This window comes from Psittacula echo, assembly GCF_963264785.1.
Source record: "Psittacula echo genome assembly, chromosome: 16".
In the NCBI taxonomy this organism is placed as follows: domain Eukaryota; kingdom Metazoa; phylum Chordata; class Aves; order Psittaciformes; family Psittacidae; genus Psittacula; species Psittacula echo.
In genome coordinates, this window is record NC_137752.1 from 10,898,456 (window position 1) to 10,921,825 (window position 23,370).

A 23,370-nucleotide genomic window follows, 5' to 3' on the forward strand; every position below is an offset into this window, starting at 1 on the left:
TGAACCAGGCAACACCGATGCTCTTCAAACAGCTTTTATTGATGGCTCTGACCAGTCTCCATCCTCAAGGCACACAACCTTGTTCCTGCTGCCCGGCTGCGCTGGGGCTCCCTGTCCCACCCCATGCCCCAGGCAGAGCGCAGCCAGCCCCAGCCCCTGCACACAGCTCAGGCCACGCTGCAGCCACAGCCCCGCAAGCAACAGCTCCCGAGACAGGGCCCAGCTGGGAGGGACCGGTCTGAGCTTCACCCCCAGCCTGGGCTCTTCCACCAGTTTTCCAGGCACACGCTGGGATGGGGGGGACCGACCGTGAACCCTCCCCCCTGCCACAGACTGGTGTCTCCACAGGCCCCCCTAGCGCCGCTTGGCCAGGGGCAATGGGTGTCCCGCAGCCCAAGAGCAAAGCTGCATCAACTCCCACCAAGCCTCTTCCCCCCCATAAAATGCACTCAGTTCCCAACAGCTGAATGTCCAGAAATGGTTTTCTTCCCCATTCCCAGGCTGGCAGCTGCCTTCAGGCCTGACCTGTTGGAAGCATGTGTGGGAGTTCTGGGGTTTGTTTGGCGTTTGTTTCCTCCTAAGGCAACAGGGTGAGAGCAGCAACATGCGGCTGGGTCCGTCCCAAGGGACAGGCTAGGGGGATGCACAAAGGATGGGTCCTCTCACACTGAGCAGAGTGCAGGCAGCTGCCTGTGAGCTGGACACGCAGTCATTGACCATCTGCCTCCGGGAAGAAACAATGAGGGCCTTGCCTGTAACTACAGCAGAACAACAGCGGCTGCACCAGGCAGGTCCCTCCTCGCTGGCTCCTGCCCCCCTCCTGCTGCTGGAGCAGCAGAGTCTGTCCCTGCCCTGCATGCGCAGGTTAAGATCCACGTGGACACTTCAAAGCGAGGCTCAAAGCTTGATCCATAGGAGCTGTGAAGAAGAGTGTGACCACCCCCTACCCCGCTGCCCACCCTCCTTGCCAGAGCAGCAGCACAGGCGCTGGGTGGGCTCCTGCACCATCACTGCAAGCACCCGTCTCCTCCAACCAACAAACCATCCCCTGGGGTATGTGAAGACACTGACCCCGGTGCGGGAAGAGAAGGCAGCAAAGCCTGGAGCCCAGCCTGGGTACCTGCCCCTCCAGAGCCACTCATGGCCACAGCAAAACTGCAGGAGCTTTAAGGTCCCTCTGACCCAAAGCAGTCTGATTCTATGCTGCTAACCAGCCACCAAGCACACGGCAAGAGCCACACTGGGGGTCCTGCTCCCACACAGCGCGGAGCAGCACCACCCTCTGCAGGCACCAGCGGCACCACAACAGCGGTGGAATCCTCTCCCCTGTGGCCCGGCTTGCACCGAGCCGGCCGCCCACCTCCCAGCCCCGCAGTGCACGAAGCTTCCAGGAACACAGTGATCGCTGTGGGCTGCTGCGCCGAGCCTCCACACCAGGAGGAGCCCGGGCAAACCCTTCTTTTACTACAGAGCGCTGCAGGCGTGCTCTAAGGGGGAAGGCAAGAGCTGCGCTGGTTCCCAGGGGGAGCCCAGGCAGCGGCAGTTCACACACCCAAGTCCCTGCAGTCCCTTCTTGTACCCCACCAACCGTGAACATCCACCCAAACCTCTTCTCAGGAAGGTCTTGCGACACCAGAGAAGAGGGTTCCCATCAGACACCTCATTCCCACCCAGAGTGAAGGTTCCTTTCCGGGAAGGGCTTTGCCCCTTCCACGTGTTGCCCCCTCCTTGCTCCGAGACCTGCCTGAAGTGCAGCACAAGAGGGGGATGCCCCACGCGGGGCTGGCTCTGTGGTCACTGCTCCTGGAGGTGAGGGTTAGAGGCCCGTGAGATCAACGATGGCTTTAATAAAGATGGCATCATCCCGCACGTAGGAGTTCTTGGCTTCCATCACGGAGACAGGGCAGAAGAGGGGGCAGCCACTGGCAATGTTCATTTCTGTGACCGGTCGCTGGAAGGACGAGGACGTCACGTCAGGCCGGAAGGCGTCGATGATGTGCTCCCGGTTGTTCTGGTCCAGGAGCATCAGCGTTACCTGTGGGGAAAGGTGGAAACACACGAGAGCGGATGAACAAGCGGCACGTGGAAACCCAGCGGCCCGTCACTGGAAGCCTGTGAGATGTGCAAGTACCAGCACAGCCACAGCCCAGCACACACCTACAACCCCAAGAAACGCCTGAGAGCAGGGCCAGGGGGAGCACCACCTCAATGACATTCTGCAGAGCCCTCCCCACATCCTGCCCCGTCACTGGAAACTTCTGGTGGCAGCACAGGGCTGTCACCCTGACCTGAGAACCTGCACCCAGCTGGGACGGCGCTAACTCCCAGCACCAGCACCCCACGTGGGTGTTCTGTCAAGTCCGTGTTGATGTCCCCCGGTGACAGGAGGCATCTCCTCTCCCTGCATCAGAACCTCACGGGCTCAGCCTTGAAGTCTTTCACAAACCGCAACTCCCAGACCTACAACGTGAGCTTCTGACACGGGGTGAGCATCAGCTGCACCCTGAGCAATGGGGCCATTCCCCTTCCCCCAGCCTCAACTCCTGCAGAGGCTCCACTTGCCTTCAGCCACGCTGCTGCTCCCCTGCCTCGGCCTCTGCCCTTCTGTGCCTCTGCCCTGTGGCACACTCAGTGCTTTCAGCACTACTGGGGAATCCCCTGGGCAGCCAACACATCACAGTCCTTCCTCCTTCTGCTCGCCAAGCAGGCCAGAGCAGTGGCATCTAGAAGCTTGAGTGGGTGCAAACCTAGAGACACACACTGCTGGGCACGGTGGGCTCTGTTCCAGACCTACCTTCTGGTTGAAGGGCCACCGGAGCAGCGCGTCATTCGGCCCCTTCATCACCACAAAGAACAGGGACAAGTGGGTCCCGCGCCCGGTGCCGTCCCCGTTCAGGTAAACGCGCAGACACATCTTGTAGCCATACTTGCTTGTGTAGAAAGCTGTGAGAGGCAAAGCAGACACAGGGAGGGTCAAAGGCAGCAAGGCCAGGACCAGCACGTTCCTCTGGACTCTGAGGACTCTAACACTGGATCCTGGAAGAAGCCAGGTCCAGGTCTTAAAGCACCTGAAGCATGGAAGTGGTCTGGAAAGCCAGCAGGTACAACAGTTAGATGCCATCTTAGACTGGCCTGGGGACAGGCCAGGGTCAGGCAGTGCCAATGCCCTGGTCTAGCTGAGACACTGCAGCACAGAGCAGAGCTCCGGCCCCTGGAGGTACAAGCACCCTGGGCAGAGCCTGGAGCTGGAGCAGTGCCCAGGAGCTGAGTGATTCCCAATGCACCCTCCCAGACCCACCTTGTGCTGCTCATGACTGCTGAAGGAGCTGCAGCTCATGACAACAATGCTGAAGAGCTGAAGCAAAACCCCCTGACTGGGTGTAGAGCATCCTCAGTGCTCACTGCACCCTCTTTGTAACCTGTGGCTGCCCCATCCCTGGCAGTGTTCAAGGCCAGGCTGGACACAGGGGCTTGGAGCAAGCTGCTCCAGTGGAAGGTGTCCCTGCCCGTGGCAGGGGTTGGAACTGGAGGAGCTTTAAGCTCCCTTCCAACACAAACCAGTCTGGGATTGTCAAAGCCGGCTGCCTCTGGTGGGAGCAGGGGCTCAGGCACATAAGCTTTGGTCTCCTGTTGGATCCCGGCCGCTCCGCACAGCACGGGCACCGTCAGGCACGACCTCTGGGATCTCATATGGGAATGCCCATGTTTGACACCAGACCTGTGTGGGGCCACAGAAACACCCCTTGGGAGGGGACCTGCCCCCAGCTGCCCTCACACAGGGCCGAGCCTGAGCAGTGAGCCAGGCATCCTGCTTCCCCCCAGCCCCAGCAAAGGTAAAGAGCATCAGAAGCAAAGCAAGAGCCCAGCAAGCTGCCAGTAGCACCGGACAGCTGGCAGCAGGCAGCTTCCTGCTGGAGCTTCCCTTTGGACTGTCCCTGTTCAGGCCCCAACAAGCCTTTCCCATGTGCGCTTGCCTATTGGAACTCATGATTCTGCCCTTCACAAAATCCTGTGGTAATCGTGGTGAGCTCAGCGTGAGCGAGCAGCAACTCTGCTAAGGAAGTTGTGACACTGATTTCATTTGCTATTTCCTCACCTGGATGCTTAAATGCAAACCAAACACACTCACTTCCCTTGGTTGTCCCATTCACAGCCTCAGCCTCTCTCCTCTCAGCTGACTCCCTCCAGACTGAACAGCACCAGTCCATTCACTTCCCCTTCCGAGATAAAACCCCACCTCCACAAGAAACGTTTGTTTCTCAGCCCAATCTCCCCGGCTGAAGCAGCAGCAATGAGATCTCTGCTCTGAACACAATTGGCTGCTGCAGGAAACAGGGCCTTGGACTTTGCACTTGCAAGATAAAGAAGTGCTGCCTTTTCCAGAGCCCGTTCTGGCATTGGGCACCTTCACCTTCAAACCCCCCCCCCCACATATGAGACATTAATCAGGAGATTGCAGAGACCAACCAGCACCATGAAGCGCTTCTGGTGGCTCACGAAGGAGCTTTTGCTTTGATGGAACAGTTTACAAAAGCCCTGAGCCCTGCTCCTGCTGCCAGAGAGTATCCCGGAGCCTGGCCTGCACACAGCACAGAGCAGGAGGCACCAGCAACCGTGAGCTGCAGTTCCGGGAGGAACCAGGCACTCAGAGCATGTGTCTGGATGGACAAAGCCTCCTGCAGCCAGAGGTTTCAGCCCTTTCCCTCCCTTGGGCTCTGACACATCCTGCTGACCTGATTCTCCAACCTAGAAAACCCTCCCAGCTGCAGGGATGCAGATGGCATCGGCTTGTGTGGGGCCTGGAGCCGGGCACAGTGTGGGATGCCTGTGGCCAGAGGAGCGGAATCAGCTCCATTCATCACCTCCCTCCAACCCACAGTCACTGTAGACATTCAGGCCAAGCAGCAACGGAGCACAGTGTGGGACATGGGCAGGCTGCAAGAGTCAAAGTCCTTTCAGTCACACAAACCAGATTTGGAGCAGATTTGGGAAAAGGAAGCAGTGCCCTGCCTGCGGGGGTTTCCAGGCTGCTGCTGACTGAAGGAAATGCCTCTGTACGCACAGTGTCAGCAGCACTGCCGTTCCCATTGGCAAGGGGAATCCTTTCTTCTTTCAGTTTTTCAAGAGGAAAAGCCTCTGAGCAGCCTCCATCCAGAACACAGACTGCAGAGTACTAAACCAGTTTAGCTGCTTTCATCCTATGGCCCAGCCACAACAACAGCACTGGGAGCAAGGTACCTGCTCCACACGTGCACACAGCTCTGGCTGGTTCGAAAAGCTCTCCAGCACACTTCAATCCCAGTAACTCCTGCTCAGGCAGACCCCAACTCCCCTCTTCAACCATTCTGTTGTGAGATGAGCTTCCACCAAGCAAGAACTGTTTGAAGAGATGGTTTCATCTCACAGCCACCAGCCAGGGAAGTTCTTTCCCCAGCAAAGAGGCCAGATCCCAACCCACTGCTCACTGTCCACCAGGTCATTCTTTAGGAACAGGAAGAACAGTGGGGCTGGGGCAGCTCTGTGAGGAGAGCCCCTTCCTCCAACAGGTATTTAAGCACTTCCTGGGTATGGATGGGCTGAGACAATTGTTTCTTGCACCACCATGTTTTAGGCACTACAATGTATTGCAGGAGCTCCAATATATATTTCCTTCCTTCCTTAACCATTTTATTGCTGGTTTTATGGTCTCTGAAGGGTTATGATGGGCTGTTCCAGAGCTAAGAGGGTTGCATGCTGCATTATGAGAAATCAAAAAGGTTTTCTGCAATCAAAAAGAGCACCATTTCACCACCAGCTTTACTTTGCCCACTGCTAAAAAAGAGCTGCTCAGGGTCCATGGGGAAAGGGGAAGAGAACAGAAGAACATCTGAAGGGGCAGCATCTCCCTTTTCAAGGACATCACCACAAATCCCACACCCAGCTGAGACACAAAAGGCAATAACCTGGAGAGAAGATGGCAGGAGAGCAGCCTGTTATGGCCTCCTGGCGCTTCCGGGCAAACTCCGTTATCTTCCAGATGAAAACACCATCATAGGTGGAGGCTTCCATGTTGCGGATCTTCTCCTCCATCTCGGCCATGGCCAGATCTTTGAGCCCAATGCTCCTTTCCAGCTGCCGGACCTGCTCAGTGGGATACAGGGTGCAGCCTGGTTAGAAACATGTACTGCTGTGAGACCCAAAAAAGCCAGCATTCATCACTAGAGAGGGGCTTAGAGAGGAACGTAGGGTCAGGACAAGGGGGAATGGCTTTAACCTGCCAAAGGGGAGATTGAGCTGAGCTCTTAGGCAGAAGCTCTTCCCTGTGAGGGTGCTGAGGCGCTGGCACAGGGTGCCCAGAGAAGCTGTGGCTGCCCCATCCCTGGCAGTGTTCAAGGCCAGGTTGGACACAGGGGCTTGGAGCAAGCTGCTCCAGTGGAAGGTCTCCCTGCCCGTGGCAGGGATGAGCTTTAAGGTCCCTTCCAACACAAACCAGGCTGGGATTTTATGATCCCCTTCAGGGTGTCTCTTCAGTGAGAGCTGTTCCTCAGAACCGACAGTGGTCACAGGAGGGATAAACTTGGCATCAGAATCTGATTCACTGAAGCTCCCTCTTGAATTCTGTCACTCCAGAGAAGATTCACTGACACAACTCAGTGCTTGAGCTCAAAACCTTTCCACAGCAAGTGGAAAACTCCTACCAGAGAGAGCTCTGTTACCTGAGCAGCCAAGAAGTGCTGGCGGGGTCCAACAACTCAGCATTGTGGCAAAGCTAGACTGAGAAGAACCTACACCCAGCCCACAAGGTCTCCAGAGGGTCCGTCACTCCTGGCTAACAGGATCACACCAGTGTTGGCAGCTCCCTTGCTGAGAGCACAGGTACACTGCAAAGTGCACAACTCCCAGCCTGCAGTGCTCAGCAGGGCCTGTGCTGGAGCACGCTGCTGGGGACAGCTTCCTAACACCTCCAGACCGTGCCTGCCACAACGCTGCAGTGCAGCACTAACGACTTCGCTCCTTTAGGAAGGTCTAGAAGCAGCCTCATGGATCCAGAGAGATCCAGTGAAAAGCTGGGTGCTCTGTCTCTCATTGGAAAAACTCATCCAGGAACAACATCTCAGCGTCTGCACAACTCGATTGTTGTGAACAGAGATCTGAAGGCTTTATGCCTGTCAGTTCAATCCCTGCCTTTTCCAGGAACCTTTTAAGGGTTGGGCACAGGCACAGATGATATTTTAGTCCTGCCCTTGGGATATGTGGAGTTTCAGGGCTGATGAAGCTTTGCTAATAACATGGGAAGGAAACAGAAAAAGCTTCTGCTCAGGGTGCTGGGAAGCCCAAGCCAGTGCTTACACACCTTGTTACTCAGCGTCTCGATCTTCTTCTGGTCCAGCTGATGCTGCCGGTTGTAGGCTTCGGCTGTCAGAGACACTCTTTCCACCTCCCGGTTGAGCACACAAACAATGTTCTCAAAGGTCACGGTTTTCCTCTCAAGGGCCTCACATCTTCCTAGGAGCTCCAGGGACCTGGAGACCTCCGACTTCGAGTTTTCTGTCAGCACTGGGGTGTTTTGTGATGAGGAAAGGGCAGGAAGAGGCTTCAGGTCTCCAGCCCCAGCCTTGAGGCTGAGCACAAAACTCAGCAGCATGTAGAGATGCTCTGCCAAGCACTTCCTTTCGTGTTCGAGAAGCTCTTCTTTTTCCACCTACGTGAAGAGAAATACGTCCCCCATTCAGCAAGCTCCCCCTACGCTGTCACCATCCACACAACAAATTCCTCCTCTCAAGGTCACAACTTAAGATTTAAATTATAAAGGGTAAAAACCAAAGATAGTTAAGAAAACTGGTTTGGGGACAGGGTTTTTGTTTAGTTTTACAGATGCTGCAGCTCACATACAAAGGGGATGTTTAACATTTCCCCAGCTGTACACACTGCTCTGCTCTGCTTTCCTCTGGTACTCCCTGGAAGGGCTCTATCAGATGTACTCAACAGCATCGAAGGACAAAGCCTCGTGTAATCCCCCAGAGGAGGGATTTGTATGAACATCACCGATAGGAGCTGGAAAACCAAGTCACATGGAGCAATACTGGCCTGGCCCCAGTCCTGTGCTTAGAGCTGAAAGCAGCACAAACCCCAGAGCATCAAAGCACTTGGAGTGTTCCTCGAAAGAGGTTTCCTTCCACAGTGAGCCCATTCTCTGGATACGTCAACTCTGGACAGCAGGTGATGTTAAGCAAAGAGTTTGAAACACCTCTTTGTTCAAATACCTGAATGCAAGCATCTGTAGCAGTTTGGACAACAGCAGTTTGCCGGTTACTAACACTGGAACTGAAAACAAGCCCCAAGATGAACATCAACACATGAGCTCTTACCACCTCAGTGCATCCAACAACCTCAAATCTGCAAGGCACTTTAGATCTGCCACAACTCTTCACATGGTCCCGAAACTAGAAAGCAAGGAAGGCAATGTTACATCTCCTGTGTCCCCAGTAGCTCCCTCTCCATCTTGCTGGTGTTTAGGAAACTGAAGGTTATCACAAGAACATCCAGGCCATCACTAATCACTCACTGCCCAAGTGCACGGTTACACGTGGACACTGTCTGCCATCAGATTCAACTTTCACTATAATATAAATCTAGTGCTGACACCTGGACGGAAGTTTTCTTTCTCTTGATGGCTCACTTCTCACCTCCATATGCAAGAAAGAAAAAGCAACCAGCACAGGTACATGTTATGGATGCTGGACAAGCTTCACTGAGGACAGAGGAAGGGGAGGATGAAGAATGACTCTGTGAAGCAGCCAGCCATTAGATTTTGTAGGCTTCATGTAACCCTCGTTAGGACATGCCACAGCTTCCAACTGATCATTACACATCTGAGAACAAAACGCTTCCCCCTGGTCCTGCCTGAGCACTTACAGCACTTACTGCAGGTGCAGCTGTGCAAGGGCAGAGGCTCTCTGGGTTCAGCATTCCCTTGCAGGGTGCCAGCGACACCACACCTCACCTTGCCTGACCACTGCTGTGAAGAATCAGAGAATCCCAGACTGGTTGATGTTGGAAGTGACCTTAAAGTTCCAACCCCTGCCACGGGCAGGGACACCTTCCACTGGAGCAGCTTGCTCCAAGCCCCTGTGTCCAACCTGGCCTTGAACACTGCCAGGGATGGGGCAGCCACAGCTTCTCTGAGCACCCTGGGCCAGCGCCTCAGCACCCTCACAGGGAAGAGCTTCTGCCTAAGAGCTCAGCTCAGTCTCCCCTCGGGCAGGTTAAAGCCATTCCCCTTGGCCTGTCCCTACAGGCCCTTGGCCAAAGCCCCTCTCCAAAAGAGCCGAGGCCAACAGTGGGTATTGCTAAGAGGTGTGCTGGAGAAGAGCCCCTCAGCTGCCAAGAGGACTCCTTTGGGTTCCCACACAGTGCATGATTAATGCTAACAAGCATTGGCACATCATCAGCTTGGGTCTGATACACCTCTCATCATCGTATAGGGGGTCTGTTCTGAACAACCACCACATTCCACATTTAACACCTACATCTGCTATAACAGATGTCGATTAAAACTGTTTTTCAACCACTTTCTTAAAGGCTTCTAGATCCATCTGGCTTGCTTAATGAGTCAGGTTACAACACTGCAGATAATCAACTGAAGTTTGGAGAGGGATAGAAGAGGGAGTTAATATTTACACACAGGATAGATCACCCATTGGAGTCCTACAGGAATCCTACAAGCCCAGTTAGTCTCTGCTGGGCTCCAGCTCCAGTCTGCAGAGCAGATCCGTATCCCCAGACCCCAACACAAAGCCCTTCATTACCTCCCCATTTAGAACTCTTTGCTCATCTTTATAACGCTTCTGTCCGCCCTGTCCTGCTACAAGGGCCTTTGACAACAGCGCTACTCAGAACCTTTGCCCATGGAAGGCACGAGAGTTTCACATGAATGTGCTTTTTGAAGGTGTTTCGCAAACCCTTGGTTTCCTGGTTTTGAGCCTTGCCCAGGAGCCAGCAGCACAGATTCCATGACACCATTCATTAGAAATTCATTCATTTAGCTGGAGATGGGCTCCCTTTCCATAATTGCATAATTCCATATCACCTGTGGGTGATAGAGCCATGGAGGCTCTGCACCCAGACGTGGCAAACACACTGCTCCGAAAGAGGTGGCCCTGGCAGCACTAACACACAACTACACATGCCATGGGTCATGTTCTCACACCCAACCAGCATTCTGAGCCTTATACAAAGGTTACACCTGCACTAATAGCCACCACTTGTTTCATACACCCCACTTCCTAATTAATGGTCCCAGTTTCCCTCCTGGCTCTGAGAATACCAGTGTCAGCCCCTCAGGGCTCCAAACCCCACCACAGCACACAGGTCACCAGCAGGCAGGGGTTACCTTCTCCCTTGGGATCTTCTTCCCACAGCCTTCGCAAGTCAGCGGGAATTCAGGGCAGACTTCATCGTGAGCCTGTAGGAGAATTGACAGGAAATTGTCCTCTAAAGAAGAGCTCCAGTGAGGCTGTGTGATGAACCCAACAATTCAACAGCAATAGTTTTGTACATCATTACAGAAGAGCACTGTGCTCCACCAACCTCCACTCCAGCCTTGGCCAGGCTGGTGACGCAGATGCTGACTCATCCGTGTGCTCTCCAGGCTACCAGATTTCAGGTGCCTCTGTAACCTCAGCCACAGTTTAAAGCTGCTGTAATAATTTCTTTTTATATCAAATTACTGCTTTGATGAACAAGATAGTCAACAGGAAGCTCCATTTATGGCTCTGCCAGGAACATCTATGTTTGGGCAGGTTGAGTGCAGTAAGCCTCTATCTCAGCAAGATCATTTGTATAACTGGTCCCCTGTGATGGTTATCAGACAGTGGAGCTATGACCCACAGCCTGGTCATCACTCACTGCGCTGAGCTCTCTGGTAGCATCTTCACATTTGAATCAGAAAACCATCTTTTCACCAGAAAGAACAAACCTGTTTCATTCACTTGTCCCTGCACACAGGCAAGAGCATGCACACACTGTGTCTGGCAGCCAGAGGAGCTGCACAAGGGATCAGGGCAATGTGATACTCTGTCCTCAGCAGACACCAGTGCCAGTGACAACAGCTGAATTGGGAATGCCAGAACGTGCCTCTGCTTTGTGTCACTCCCACACTGCTCAAACCTCTTTACACAAAACCCAGCTGGGACAAAGCACTGCAAGTGCCATGAACATGCGGTTCAATATTCAGGTTGAAAGATAAGTGCAATGAAGTATCCTGCCATGGTGGTAACGGTGGGGGGGAACAAACACAACCCCCAGAAACCCATCCACAAACCCCCAGAAGCATTCATACAGCAGCCATCTGAAGCCACATGCTTTGGAAACGTGGTCACATTTATTCTTTATTAAAACCAGTTACCGTCTTGGAAGCGTGGGGGGAAACATGCCCAGACTTAAATAGTTACCACATCAGAAACTGGAAAGTGAAACCCATCAGTGGCTCAGCTCTGGCTTCTTACTTACTCTCTCCTTTTTATACTTCACATGAGTGGCCAGACTCAAGGCCTCGCTGCCCTGTCCCTGCAGTGACCTGGGTGGTTTCGTTAGGGTGGGCAGTGCTGCCTGCAGGGACCCTGCCTGTGGAGGAGGAGGAGGCAGAGCACCTTCCTTCCTCCCACTCGTTCGAAGGGGCTGAGCCCTTTCTTCTCCCCATTCACTGCTCTCATGTTCTAGAAACACCAGATAGCATCTTCCCCAGGACCCACAGATCCTGGCAGCAGAACAGACGTGGCTGAAGAAGGAAACTTCACTGCAGAGACAACTATTTAAACCAGGAGCGTTTAAACTCAGCTTCTCCCATGCCAATGTGCCAGGCATTAAACTACCCCCCCGTGCTGCCCACCTCCAGCAGTTATCTGCACCCCAGTGCCATTGCCACGTAGCACCCAAGATGCAGGCAGGGCTGTGAAGCTGGTCCAGCTTCCAGCAGAAGCGAACCAGCCCCACACAGCTAAGCTGAAAGTGCAACTGGTCTGTATGGGAAGTGTTTAAGGCATTCAGCAGCATTAGCTTGAACCCGCACAGAGCCAAACCTCTCAACAAACATTCCTGTACAAACAGTTTCAGGCTGTTCTGGAATCCCCTGTTCTTTCCCCCTCGGCACGGGCGTCTGAACAGATGTGATGGTATCGCCACAGGAAGAAATCCACCGCACCCAGAAGCCAGAGCAGAGGCTGGCATTCAAGCCTGATCTGCTGCACTCCCACTCCCCAAAGGAATGGGGCAGTCCTCACGTTTACACCTTTGCCAAGCACACATCTGTGAGCTCCTGCAGCAGGGACGAGCGTCTGACATTCAGAGAGCTGCTGTAGAGGGGCTCACAACAAACCTGGAGAAGGGGCTTTGGACAAGGGCCAAAAGGTGCTGGCCCAGGGTGTCCAGAGAAGCTGTGGCTGCCCCATCCCTGGCAGTGCTCAAGGCCAGGTTGGACACAGGGGCTTGGAGCAAGCTGCTCCAGTGGAAGGGGTCCCTGCCTGTGGCAGGGGTTGGAGCTGGAGGAGCTTTAAGGTCCCTTCCAACACAAACCAGCTTCTCTGGGCACCCTGTGCCAGCGCCTCAGCACCCTCACAGGGAAGAGCTTCTGCCTAAGAGCTCATCTCAGTCTCCCCTCGGGCAGGTTCAAGCCATTCCCCTTGGCCTGTCCCTACAGGCCCTTGTCCCAAGCCCCTCTCCAGGTTCCCTGCAGCCCCTTTAGGCACTGGAGCTGCTCTCAGGTCTCCCCTTCAGGAGCCTTCTCTTCTCCAGGCTGCCCCAGCCCAGCTCTCTCAGCCTGGCTCCAGAGCAGAGCTGCTCCAGCCCTCGCAGCATCTCCGTGGCCTCCTCCTGACTCGCTCAAGCAGGTTGATCTTTGAAACAGAGTTCATTAGTCCCCTCCGAGTGTGGCAACAGTGACCACGAGCACAGACAAAGCTGAGCCAGCAGGAAGGGAGCAATGAAAGGGAAGGAAAACTAATAGGAGAGCAGAGGAAAGGCAGCTGAGGTGGCACCAGGCACACCACAGCGCTGCCAGGGCTTTGGCATTCTCCAACCCCTGCACTGCCATGTCCAGCACGCGGCTCCTTTGGCATCTTACCCTGGCTGCAAGATAAAGGGTGGGCTCACAGAACTGTGGAGAGACCCTGAGAACAGGCCTCCAGTGCCTTGGTTTCAAGGGGACACGCGTCCCTTGTGACAAGAAGCACGAGCTGCTTTGTGCACCTCTGCCAGGCCCCCAAGGGCTCTAGAGCCCCCGAGACAGAACGTGCCACACAGTGCAGGTACTGTGGGATGTCCTGCTCCTCTCAAGTCAACATACCCATCCGTGCTGTGACGACTCCTCTTCAGGGGTGTCCTAAGGCTGGTTAAGGCCTGCCCAAAGCTTTCCTCACACATGGGGTTGGCTACCACACACAGGGTTCTTACATATGGTGACCACACATATGGTCCTTGTGCTGCTTCATGGAGCCCAGCAACACAAGGCTGGGAAGCAGGAACCCTGTCTATAATTGATAGTGCCATCTGGGAACAGGAGCTTTCAGAGACTGTCACATCAGCTGGTACCCGGCACAAACTGCTCCCTTTGCTGGGACACGCTGGTCACAGAGGTCCAAGCAAGTTCACTTGGCATCACAAATAACTAAACCCCAAAAGAAGTGACAAAAACAAAGATGAAGCTCCCATCAGTAACTGCTTGTGGCTTCAGCCCATGGCAGGGGTTTGGAACTGAATGAGCTTTAAGGTCCCTTCCAACACAAAGCAGTCTGGTTCTGTGCACGGCAGTGATGACACAGGAAACCAGCATCACCTTTCCTCTGCTGTCCAGTGCCACAGCATCACAGCTGAGGACAAGGACTGGCAGCAGGGATGTTGCGGTTCCCAGCAGCTTCCCTCACGCCTCTCTCCAGAATCAGTACAGGAACTTCTGCTTTCAGCATCAAGGGTTTTGTTCACCAGCTCTTAGAGCTGATTAGACACATTTGATCTGGGATTTCTCGGCAGAGGGACACAAAGGCAGCACTTCACACATTGAAAACATCTGAAAGCAAGAGCAGGTTTTGAAGAAGGCTGAAGGAACAAGAAGCATTTGAAAGCAGCAGCAGGTTTCCTACTGTTTCCTAAACCAGGCTCTGCTCTTCCCTGGTTGTGAGGCAAGGCCCCAGAGCATTTTAGATAAGCCTGAGCCTGAGTCTGACCCAGCCCCATGGCCAGCAGGAGCCCGCACGCCGCTGTGCTCCCACCTCCATGTGCCCACTGCACTGCAAACCCAGAACACTGAATTCACTTGCCAAGGAAATTAAACATTACAGCATTGGGACTACCCCAAGTCTCCATAGGCTGACATCTAAGGGAGGTTCACAGCAATTGGGAACGTCTGATGAGGGATAACGCTGCAGGTCTTCTAGGCTACAGTTAACAGCTGCAGTCACGGCTGCATGAAAAGTGCCCAAGACGTGATATTCACATCTAATGAGGACACTGCTCAAGAACAACCTGCTACCAGGGAGGGGACCCCAGGCCTCCCCTCACACTGACAGAGCCAGGCACCAGCATGTTCAAAGCAATGAATTCATCTCCCACGGCGATTTGACAGCCAACCGCTGCCTGCCGACAGCTCCCGCTGCAGGAGACACTCCAGGCACACCAAGAGCATGGCCTGAGCCAACCAGGCCCCAGAACAGCCCCCCTGGAGGGATCCCCCTCTCTTCTAGCAGCACACAAAGCTTCACCTCCATTGCTCAGATCACAGGGGACAGTCTTGGGATGGAGCCTCTCGGTGGCCTGCCTGACCTGCATGTTGGACAAGGTGGTGGAGCTCCAGGAGCAGAGGCACCAAAGGCGGTCTCCTTTGCCTCACAGGCAGCACGGGGGGCAGGCTGTGAACAGAAGGACTGTCACAGCGTGAGGCTGAGAACACCACTGGCACCCAGAGGAGAGGAGTTGAGACAAATACTACAACTGGGACATGTGCCTTCCATGTGAAGTCGAACCTGTGGTTTCAAGCCCCCTTCCTCCAGGCTGCCCAAGGGCCCAGGGGTGTGTCTGATCACAGCTTTGGCTCCTGCCACACATGTGGAGCCCAAGGAGCATCCCCCTGGGGTGCTGCCCCACATCGCCCCCAAGCTGTGCTCAGGCTGAGGGGTTTCATCACAGCCCAGAAGGGACACACAGCTCCCATCTCAGAGCTCCTGACAGCCTTTCGCTCTTCAAGGAGCAGATGCCCAAGTGTTCACTTGCTGGGCCACCACAAGGCTGAGCTGGTTTTACAAGCCAAGGGCAGACCCTTTCCAGCCGGGGCCTTCCAGCGCCCCCCCCACACTGACATTCCCCATGGCTCAGCTCGGGCTACGGGCTTGGATTAGAAACTGCCTCATGTCTGGGCAGCCAGATACAGAAACTGCTCTGGGGACTGTGAGGGAGGCCGGGGTCTGTCTGTGGACCCCAGTTCCAGCTCTGGAAAGGAAAGGTGTCAGATCCCTTCTGCCAAAGCAGGAGGTGCTTCTGGTCACCTGCATGTGCAAGTCAGGGATTCCCCCACAAGGAAGAGATCTGGTCTTGAGGCAAACTGCTGGTGAGGTTGAGGCTGGCTGCAAACCACCACCAACACAAGCCATGACCTGGAGCCAAAACCTTCAGAATAAACTGTAAATGCTGTAGTGGATTTTAAAAGGAAGGGTTGTCACCCTGGACCAGCATCAGTACGTGTGCTTGCCACAGTGCTTAAAATGTCATATCCCGCGCAGACAACACTGCTATAAACCGCTCAGAAGTACATCTTGGAGGCAACATGACCCAGGTGAAGCAGCTTCAAAGACCAGCAGCTCTGTTCTAAGCAATGTGTGGACGTCTGAAGATGAAGCTTTCGGACTAAGCTGAAAATCACCACCAAAGTCTGTTGGGATGCAGCATGAAACAATGAAGACCATGAAGCAGGAGGACCCCCTGGCTCCTCAGGGGCCCCAGCAGCATTTCTGAACAGGAACAGCTTCTCCACATGAAGGCTTCTCCAGCATCTCCCAGTAGGAACACTGGGTAGGAAGGCACTGCCCAGTTACCCTGTCCTCCAAGTCTCAGGAAGCCATACATCCCCGAAAGGGCTGCAAACATCCTCTCTGACACCACAGGCTGTGGAGTAACATCTTCTGACATTTTGCACCTTCCACAACCTTTAACTGAAGTGAGCTCTTCAAAATCAAGGTGACAACAAACTCCAAGGAGAACATGTGCCCTCCGGCTGGACCAAGATAGGTTATCACCACAGGTGACAGTCCCTGTCCTCATTTGCTGAGCAAATCTGTTTCCTGAGAACCCCCACACCTCAAATCTCCTTTTAAATACTGCTGTCAGGATTAAGCTTAAAACTTCGTTCTCCTTCCAAAACTTAGACAATTCCATCTCCTTCTGTCTCAAATGATTCTGTATCTCCTGAGATGAGCAAGGCATAGTTAAAACCTCCGTCCTGGGTAACAAATGGAATTGCCAAGGCTGAACACTTCCTGCAGCCCCCTCCTCCCATCCCAGTCCTGAGGGACAGGGTACAGGGTGGGCAGGGGGGATAAGACGAAGAAAGGGAGCTGGTGGTAGGAGAAGCTTGGATAAAAGGCACATGAGAACTGAAGATACATTGATAAGCCAGAGCAAGGCTGATAAAGCAGAGATGTGGGCAACTGGAGGTACTGGAAGGCAAGAAAAGAAACAGGCCACAACTGGGAAACATCAAACTCCCTCTCCCTGGACACCACAGGGCAGGTTCTCTTGGACTTTCCTCCTGCTGTAAGGGGCCAGTTTTAGTTTGTACAACCCTGCTCAGACTTTCCACCTGAATCGAAAGGCTCCTGCCCACAGCCTGCTTTGCTCTCTGTAGATTCAGGCAGACTCATCGGGAAACCCGCACATATAGAGAGGTTACCGGTTAGAAGGAACCCCCCCCAGCCCCGCCACAACCTGCGTTATCCAAATGCCACGTAATAGTTACAGAATGTGAAAAAATGTATTTATAACCCCAGACATGTGCTCAGCATTGAAATATTTCCTATGCTCCACACAGCTTCAAGCAGAAATGCAAGTCACGCCCAGGCAGATTGCTCACCCTGTTCTGTATGTCCCTTTGAGACCTGAACTTTGGCCTGCCTGAACAGAAACAGAACTGAAATCAGCTTTATTAAGTTTTGAAGCTCAGGGGCCAGAGCTTTCCAGCTGCAGAACATTTTCTTTCTTGTTCGAGCCCTGATGAGATCAGCAAAGCAGAAGTGACAGCCTCCTGCAGTGTAAGTGGATACAGCAGCTGAGCAAACCTCCCTCGGCATGAACACAGGGGTTTAAATTAGCAAACAATGAATCTGCTCTCAGGGACTTTCCATGTCCTGTCGGAAATAGCGCAGCAGCGAGGGACTTTCCAGAGCAGAGCTGGGGCAGGACGTTACCCACGCTGCTGGCTACAGGCGCTCTCATCCCGCCGGAGCCGAACGCAGCACTAAAGGAGCCTGACCACGAGGCTGGGTTTGACACTAGCCCACAGCTCGGAGACACTGAACTAACACAGATGTTTTGACATCTCCTTTCATCAGCCCTCCTCAGGCACACATACCAGGGCTGCCTGGCCTGATTAGATGCCACAGCTCCTTGGCAGGCAGCTGGGTGGGAGGAGAGAGGACACAAGCCAGCGGGGGCCTCCTCCCACCAGTTCCCAGGAAAGAACCAGCTTTTCCCATGAGGGCACGAAATACCCTTCCCCTGTCACACTGAACAGGGAGGTGTGAGTGTGTGAGAGGCTCAGCCCCAGATGAACCGGCCAGTGTTGCTCACAATCTCCACTCCCCTTCCCTCACACAGAACTGCCCCGTCACTAACAAAACCTGTGACAGCCACGATCAGTGCTGCAGACCCGCAGCCCAGGCACTCCGGAGCCCACCTCCGCTCTGGTTTAGCAAAGCAATAAACAGGACCTTTGAAAATCAGATGGAGAGTTTAAAAAGAGGCACTTGATCCAGATGCTGTTCAGTATTTGGACAAAAGATTCGAGCATCACACACACCTGCAGCCTTGCAAGACAGACTTCACAGAATCCCAGACTGCTTTGGGTTGGAAGGGACCTTAAAGCTCCTCCAGCTCCAACCCCTGCCACGGGCAGGGACACCTTCCACTGGAGCAGCTTGCTCCAAGCCCCTGTGTCCAACCTGGCCTTGAACACTGCCAGGGATGGGGCAGCCACAGCTTCTCTGGGCACCCTGGGCCAGCGCCTCAGCACCCTCACAGGGAAGAGCTTCTGCCTAAGAGCTCATCTCAGTCTCCCCTCGGGCAGGTTCAAGCCATTCCCCTTGGCCTGTCCCTACAGGCCCTTGTCCCAAGCCCCTCTCCAGGTTTCCTGCAGCCCCTTTAGGCACTGGAGCTGCTCTCAGGTCTCCCCTTCAGGAGCCTTCTCTTGTCCAGGCTGCCCCAGCCCAGCTCTCTCAGCCTGGCTCCAGAGCAGAGCTGCTCCAGCTCTCACAGCAGCTCCGTGGCCTCCTCTGGGCTCCCTCAATCAGCACTTATCCCAGGACAGCTCATTGCCCTTTTGAACTTCTAGTGAAGTTCTGCTGACTCAAGCCTGCATTCAAACACTTGTAGGATCACGCAGGAGCACCTTTGACAGCTGATGGTTTCTGCTGAGCTCTGCAGGAACTCTTTAAGGCTTTTTCTAAACCCAGGAGAAGCAGCTCAGAATTGCTCACCAGTCACAGCACAACCACCAGCACTGGAAGCTGCTGACAAGCAGGATTTGATTTAGTTAAAGGAGATGAGCTTTCTTACTACAATCACCATTTTGAACCCTGCAGTGGGCATCAGACTTCTAGTCACTGCTCCAGAAAGCAAGCCTGGGTCAAACAATCTGCAGGTCCCAACAGAACAGCTCCAACTTGGAACCTCATTAAAACACACTGTACCCTGAAACGCGACTCCCAGTGCTGCATCGAAGTGAAGCTTTAACTTGACATTTATTCATTTGTCCGTCCACATCATGAACCACTTCCCAGTCAGTGAGGGCTTCGGAGCAGGACAACCATTTAACACCCTACATCCCCTCATCTTTTGGACTTAACTTTCAGCGTAAAGAAGCAAAAAGTTCTAGACAGCAGGACAGGAAAGCAGAGGTGCAAAAGCATCTCTGTTAATGGGCTCAGCAAGCCAGGCAGGATCCACAGCTTCCTCCCACCCTGCAGTGGCATTGCAAAGAGAATCCAAATGTTAGCCTAGGCCAAGGTTCTAGACACACATCTCAAAGCTCCATGAACCACAGGGCTACAGTCTTTACCCAGGCCAAGTGTTAGAGGGAAATAAAATCTATTCCTCTTATCTCAGGCCCTGCACATGGTGGCTCTTCCACCCCAAGAGGAATGACAAAACTGTCCCTTAAGGAGCACCAAAGTATATACCCATTCACAACTAACTGCCAGTGCATTTCAGCAACACAAATTGCCACAGCTGAGGTGAACTGCTGGAAAGCACAGTGTCCACTGCCATCCTCAGCTCAAAGACACTTCTCACAAGGCACCATTTAGCTGTATACATGCTAAGGACCAAACACCCCCAGCCACAATTAAGGCCTGGATTAAAATGCTGGTGGACTCCTTGAGAAGAGCAAGAGTCAAAAAACCACCCGGTCCATCAGGATCGTGGCCCAGAGCATCTCAGAGCAACAGGTGCCCAACCAGTGATCAACAGCCAGTCCCACGGCCCTGGCAGCTACGGCGCAGCTGGCTGGAAGCAAGGTCATGGCCAGGCTGCTTTCCCCAAGCTTATGGGTCTGAAGCAGGTCTTGGGTTCACACAACACAGCAAACTTCACAACTACTTCATGGCACAGCACAGCTGCTTCACAGTTTGTTTGTCTTTTATAGCAGAAAGGAGCTGGAGATAGTGAGGGGATCTCATCAGGGAAGGGACGTGCTTGGTGCCAAGCAAATCTGATGCTGTTTCAGTTCAGCCTGTGTGCTCAGCAAGGCGCACACCCCCAGCACAGGCAAGAATCTCCCCAGCTCATTGCTTAGCCCAGGGAGTTAACAGCTCCCTCCACCACCATCAGTGTCCAGGAAAACCACCTGAGCCCTCCCCAGACACAGAGGACAGAAGAAGGACACAGATATCACAAGCCTTGCTCTGGTCTTTACCTCGTATTCTTTAATAGTGCCCTTCCAAGTGCAGCCACTATTAATACAGACAGCAGGCAGACTTTCCACCTCCCGACGAGCTGCGTTGTCTGGGAAAGCCTAAAATAGAAAAAAACAAGCAAACCACAAGCATTACCAGGGGTTGCAGTTTTGGTCTGGTCTCTTAATTCTTTCTCAAGACCAGTTGCCTGTCCCGTTGCCACATCACATCCTCAGAGGTGTGCTAATGGCAAACACATCATTATTACAGCATTTAAGTGGGCCACCACCACGGCAACATGACCCAGATTTCAGAAGCTGGGGAGTGCACCACATTAACCAGAACTCTCACTACCGAAACAAACATTTCCTAGGAAGAAGGGGTTCTATGAGCTTGTGTTTCAAATGCAAACTGCACATGGTGTCAGTGCCATCAGTGAGCTGCTTGAGTTTTCAAAATGCATTTTTACTTACCGAGCTTGTTTCCAAAATAGAAATTCCCTCTTCGAAGATCCCCTCCTGAATGCAGCTGGCACACTTCTGAGGCCCAGCACTATCAGACAGAAAAATAATCATCAAACACAACGAGAAGAGACCAATTTATGATCTAACAATAAAGTGATTTCTGGTAACTTTAGAAAACAAAAAAGTTTTCCTGTTCTGAAAACATCACATTGAGCCTTTGCTCAGGGATATTTCTGACTTTGGGTTTTTTCCTTCTCCTGATTAACCATGGATTCAACTTCCCTCATTCAAAGGCAGGAGCGAGGCAGAGCACCAGGAAACTTTTCCAGAAGCCAGCTTGTGTTTTGTTATGTTTTGGCACAACCACCACATAATGACTTTTAAGAGCAAGTTCCTTCAGTGGCTGTGATGGAGACTGAAGCAGATGGGGGAATCCACCTGGACGGGCACCTGAACAGCAAAACCAACCCATGGGATTCTGGAAAGGGAACTCTGAAGCACCTCCAGAACAACAGAACAAGTCAGAGATCACACATTCCCTTAGAGATGATCTGATGCTGCACCTCAACGCAGCTCTCTCACTGAAAGGCCCTGAAAATAAAACTCTTCTTTCCTTTTCTGCTTGAAAACACCTTTCCAAACATTTTGCCATCAGACCGAAGGCACAGTTACCTTATAATTTTCTTCAGGCAGTAGGAGCAGTAGCGATGCCCACACTGCGCTTGGAACGGCCGCCTCAATATATTCTTACAATCGGAGCAGAGGTATTTGACCTCCAGTTTCGTTCCCAGGATCTCCTTTGCAAATCCTGGTTGGTTGAGATCCAGAGAACCCGGAGGGGTGTTGTTTGTTGCTGCCATGTGAACGAAAAGTTCTGGCTGGACCTCCAGAGCCTGGAAATAAACACATTTTCCCTTTGGATTACAAGTGGCTGGTGGCAAGCTTTCACATCAACAGTGTGTTACACCGGCAGCCAAACCCCATCCGCACAGAGATGTCACCAGGAGCTTGCCTCCACCCGCTGAAGAACGTGGCAAGAAACTTTACAGTTAACTTTAGAACTAAACCCAGGCCAAAGGTGGACAGAGCTCACTAAACCCCCTCCGCGTTTATTGAGATGCAGCTTATTCGGAGAAATCAGGGTTTCTGCCCCAAAACACTGTGAAAAGCCGCCTTAAAGCCGATCAAGAAAGAAATCGCCTCAGTGCAGCAACCCCTGCGGGGACCCGGTGCGGTGACCCCGGCCTCCCGCAGCACCCGGCGCTACACCCCACCGCCGGCCGAGGGAGCCCTCGGAACCTGCCCGCGGCGGGGCGGGGGTCGTTGGAGCCGGTCCCCGCGCGGCGGTAACGAGCCCCTTCCCCGGGAGCCCTGCCAAGGCCCCGCCGCTGCCCGCCCCGGCTGCGGGAGGGGCCTGGCCCGAGGCGGAGCGAAGCGCAGGGCAGGTCCCGCCTCCCCCGCGGCCCGGCCCCGCCGCCCGGTACCGGCTGGCGTTGGGGGAGGGCAGCGCTGCACTCACCGGCCGCCTCCGTCCGCGCCCCGCACCGGAAGCGCCCCCCAGTCCCCGCCCACCGGACGCGTGTGGCACGCCCCGCCCCGCCGGGACACTCCCCCTCTGCCCCTCCCGGCACCGGTGCCCAGGTACCTGCAGACACGGTCCCCTGCCCCATAACCCCCAGACGTCACCCTGCCACCCCTGCGCAAACACCCCCAAACACACACAATCATCTACCCCATATCCCCCACACTGTCACCCACCCTGTCATCCCCCAGACACCGCCATCATCCCCTTCCCCGCCACTGTCACCCGTGCCCCAAACACCCACCAGACACCCTCACACTGTCACCTACCCCCATCACGCCCCATCAGTCCCAGACATTCCCACACCATCACCCACCCCATAACCACCACACCGGCACCTACGCCTGTCACCCCTCTGCATCCCCACATCCATCATCCCCCATCACTCCCCCAACCCCCCGCTGCCACCCCTGCCCCAAACACCCCTGAGACTCCCTCCCAACTGTCCCCTCCCCTCATCACGCCCAGTCACCCCATACACACCATCACCTTCCCCGTGTCACCCCCTCACATAAGTCATAGTCACCCCCAAACCCGACCTCCCGCGACTGGGCCCAGCCCCACCCTGACCCCGGCCCTGCTCCGCCGTCCTCCTGCAGCCATCCCGGGAAAGGCCCCAGGTGACCCCCGTCACCCTCCTCGGCTCATTCGGTCGTTCCGGGGCGTCGGGTGCCTCCTCACCTGGGCACAGAGCGCCATGGCCACCGCGTCCCGGCACGGCACGGCGCGGCGGGGAGCGGACACCGCCGCGGCAGGGGAAGGACGGGTGGGGACGGGCGGGTTCCGGTTTAATAGCAATAGAAAATAACCGAATGACGCGGGGGAAAGGCGCTGAGGTCACCAGAGGTGATTGCACAGCGGAACTCGCCCGGCAGAATGCCACAACCGCCGGGTTTACGGTCACCGGCTTTTCCACCCGCGGCGCCCAGCGCGGCCCATGCACCGGGCGCTGCCGGAGCCTTCCCTGTGTGCGGTGCGGGGACTTCGGGGCTTCGCCGCTTCCCGCACGGCGGGGCTGCGGCCGGCTCGTCCTCACCAACCGGGAATTCACCCGGCGGCCCCGGAAAATCCCTCCCGGTCAGAGCCGGGCACAACCGGGTGGTGGCAGCGGCCGTGGCGGCAGTGCCGGAGCGGAGCGGACCGAGCCGGTGGCTGGAACCGCGAGGCCACGCAGGCGCCTGTCGAGGAGCGGCTC

The 23,370-nt window shown here is 54.5% G+C and overlaps 1 protein-coding gene across 4 annotated transcripts; it reads right to left on the bottom strand.

Moving 5' to 3' along the window:
* Window positions 1–33: 33 nt before the first annotated feature.
* On the bottom strand, window positions 34–22,920 carry TRAF2 (TNF receptor associated factor 2). 4 transcript variants are annotated; one of them, XM_080630409.1, is made up of 10 exons: window positions 22,857–22,920; window positions 21,266–21,486; window positions 20,603–20,681; window positions 20,150–20,248; window positions 10,373–10,444; window positions 8,349–8,423; window positions 7,334–7,681; window positions 5,943–6,120; window positions 2,795–2,943; window positions 34–2,035 (listed from the first exon to the last, which is right to left on the bottom strand). In XM_080630409.1, the coding sequence occupies exons 1-10, from the start codon at window positions 22,872–22,874 to the stop codon at window positions 1,817–1,819; spliced, it is 1,458 nt and encodes a 485-aa protein (XP_080486535.1). In that variant the 5' UTR covers window positions 22,875–22,920; the 3' UTR covers window positions 34–1,816. The 4 variants fall into 4 exon arrangements, with proteins under 4 accessions (XP_080486535.1, XP_080486538.1, XP_080486537.1 ...); XM_080630412.1 differs by lacking the exon at window positions 22,857–22,920 and adding an exon at window positions 22,113–22,175; XM_080630411.1 differs by lacking the exon at window positions 22,857–22,920 and adding an exon at window positions 21,897–22,099.
* Between the last annotated feature and the right edge of the window lie 450 nt (window positions 22,921–23,370).